The sequence below is a fragment of the Pollicipes pollicipes genome, unplaced genomic scaffold, assembly GCF_011947565.3.
Source record: "Pollicipes pollicipes isolate AB1234 unplaced genomic scaffold, Ppol_2.1 Scaffold_6686;HRSCAF=7923_pilon_pilon_pilon, whole genome shotgun sequence".
Taxonomy (NCBI): domain Eukaryota; kingdom Metazoa; phylum Arthropoda; class Thecostraca; order Pollicipedomorpha; family Pollicipedidae; genus Pollicipes; species Pollicipes pollicipes.
Genome location: NW_023596921.1, coordinates 39,496,152 through 39,498,415, shown reverse-complemented (window position 1 = coordinate 39,498,415; position 2,264 = coordinate 39,496,152). Strand labels below are relative to the sequence as shown.

Below are 2,264 nucleotides of genomic sequence, written 5' to 3'. Positions count from 1 at the left end.
ACACACCACACACACACACACACACACACACACACACACACACACACACAAATATATCTATATGTGTGTGTGTTTGTAAACCTAACATAAGTTCGTCTTCCAAAATGCATCCATAGTATGAGTCTTTCGGATTTTCGTCCAGTGCATGATGGCAGTACGTTGCAGGAAATTTTAGTATCATACATTTACATAAGAATCCGGGTACCACGATTACACCCAAAAAGATCACCAATCTGGCACTTAAAAGCTTTATTGACTTAGTGTCCCGCGCTTCAGTTATGTGCTCCATTCGGAACCTTCTCAGAGCTGAGGGTGTAATGTTGTATAGCTAAACAGATTTTGTAACCATGTACAGTTCATTTAAGTACCGAAATACCGAAATTAGCACTTGATACTCCGCAAAATGTCATGTATGCATGGTTGTGCATGTTTGTTTTCAATCAGATGTTTCAAAGAGCTCTGTTGAGTCAAGACGGAACCAAACTGACCTTCCACATCTATGAGAGGGAACGAATCTGGAAACGAAATGAAACTGTGATTAAAAAGGGAACGATTACAAGAAGAGAACCGAAGGTGAGGAGAGTGCTTTCAAACGCTATAAACGGCATTCCTCTGAACTTAAACCGTAATGCAGCGTCCCCTGGTACAAAGCACACGAGTGCTTTCATGATATCGGCACTACGAAGCGGGTGGAACAGGCGTAAGCACTTTCAGGAGTTAGGTCCTGTTGTTGTCATGTGGTGTGATGGCGAAAGCGTTGAAGCAAAACCAATTAAAAAAAAGTTCACTGAAATCCGAGTTAATCGCGCCGCAGGCACTCGTAATGATTTGCGTATCGGAAACAACGTCGCTTCTTTTCGAGATGCTTATTGTTGCCTGTGTGTAGACAGTTTTGAACTGCCAACAAGTAACGGACATGTTAATATATGCTATAAATTGGCAGGCAGGGGGGGGGAGGCCACTGTGAGTGTAATGCTTCGGGGTCCACTATGTGTATGCGCCCACGCCAGCAACCACACAACATACCCACCGCCAGAACTGCCAAGCAGATGATCTTTCAAAATCGATCATTTTTCCCAAAATCATAAGAACAAAAAAGGGCATTATTGGAGATCAGCAAAAGGTATGACTATTCAGGAGTGCTTCGGCGGGTCACCCGGAGCAGTACTCGTAGGCAGAACTACACAAAACCGAGACGCTCTGAGCATGAAGTGTTACAAGAGACCCGCCTCAGAGAGCGGCCCAGAGCACCGCTGGCAGACATTGGAAACATTCCGCCTCAGAGAGCGGCCCAGAGCACCGCTGCAGACATTGGAAACATTCCGCCTCAGAGAGCGGCCCAGAGCACCGCTGGCGGACATTGGAAACATTCCGCCTCAGAGAGCGGCCCAGAGCACCGCTGCAGATGAAACATTCCGCCTCAGAGAGTGCCCAGACACCGCTGGCAGGTGGGAAGCATTCCGCCCCAGAGAGTGCCCAGGCACCGCTGGCAGGCGGTGAAAACATTCCGCCTCAGAGAGTTGCCCAGACTACCGCTGGCAGGTGGTGGAAGCATTACGCCCCAGAGAGTGACCCAGGCTACCGCTGGCAGGCGGTGAAAACATTCCGCCTCAGAGAGCGGCCCAGACCACCGCTCAGGCGGTGGAAGCATTCCGCCTTAGAGAGCGGCCCAGACCACTGCTGGCAGGCGGTGAAAACATTCCGCAGCAGTGAGTGGCCCGGAGCACCACTGGTAGACAGTGGAGATTTGTCCGCCTCGCAGGGTGCCACAGAGCACCGCTGGCGGGTCGTGGAAGCATCTCGCCTCAGAGAGAAGCCTAGAGCAGTTTCTGGTGGCGTCAGGCTGGGAATGAGTCGCCGGGCCGACTAGCCCTCATATCCCGCAGAGCTTACTTCAGGGCTGCCTCGCCGGCCCGGCCGCCAGTCAAACGAGGCCCAGGTCATGCCCCTCAGAGTTGACCGTACCACAGCCTCTGTGGCCCGCGGCCGGCGGCGGCCCCAGTGAACCTCATGGCGGCAGCCGTGAAAAGCCGTGGAGCATACGTTCTTGCATAGCGTGGTTTTTAAATAAGCATGATCCGTTTAGGAGACAGTAAAAAAAATGAAAGCTAAAGCTAGATAATCTGTGTGGAAGTAACGTCAGATTAGGTGGGCTTAAAGTCATGAAGATTTCTTTTTCTCAAAGAATCTGGAGAGTTTAGCCGGAAGATCGTAAAGAAAAAATGTATGTAAATCTTAAATACCTGAAACAAGGTACCTAGGTC

The 2,264-nt window shown here is 50.3% G+C and overlaps 1 protein-coding gene across 1 annotated transcript in view; it reads right to left on the bottom strand.

Moving 5' to 3' along the window:
- Nucleotides 1–1,817: 1,817 nt before the first annotated feature.
- Nucleotides 1,818–2,264, bottom strand: part of msps (msps cytoskeleton-associated protein 5) — an 18,405-nt gene continuing 17,958 nt past the window's right edge. Inside the window, 1 exon segment of the mRNA XM_037231873.1 lies at nt 1,818–1,829. Within this exon segment, the coding sequence (XP_037087768.1) occupies nt 1,818–1,829 (12 nt within the window).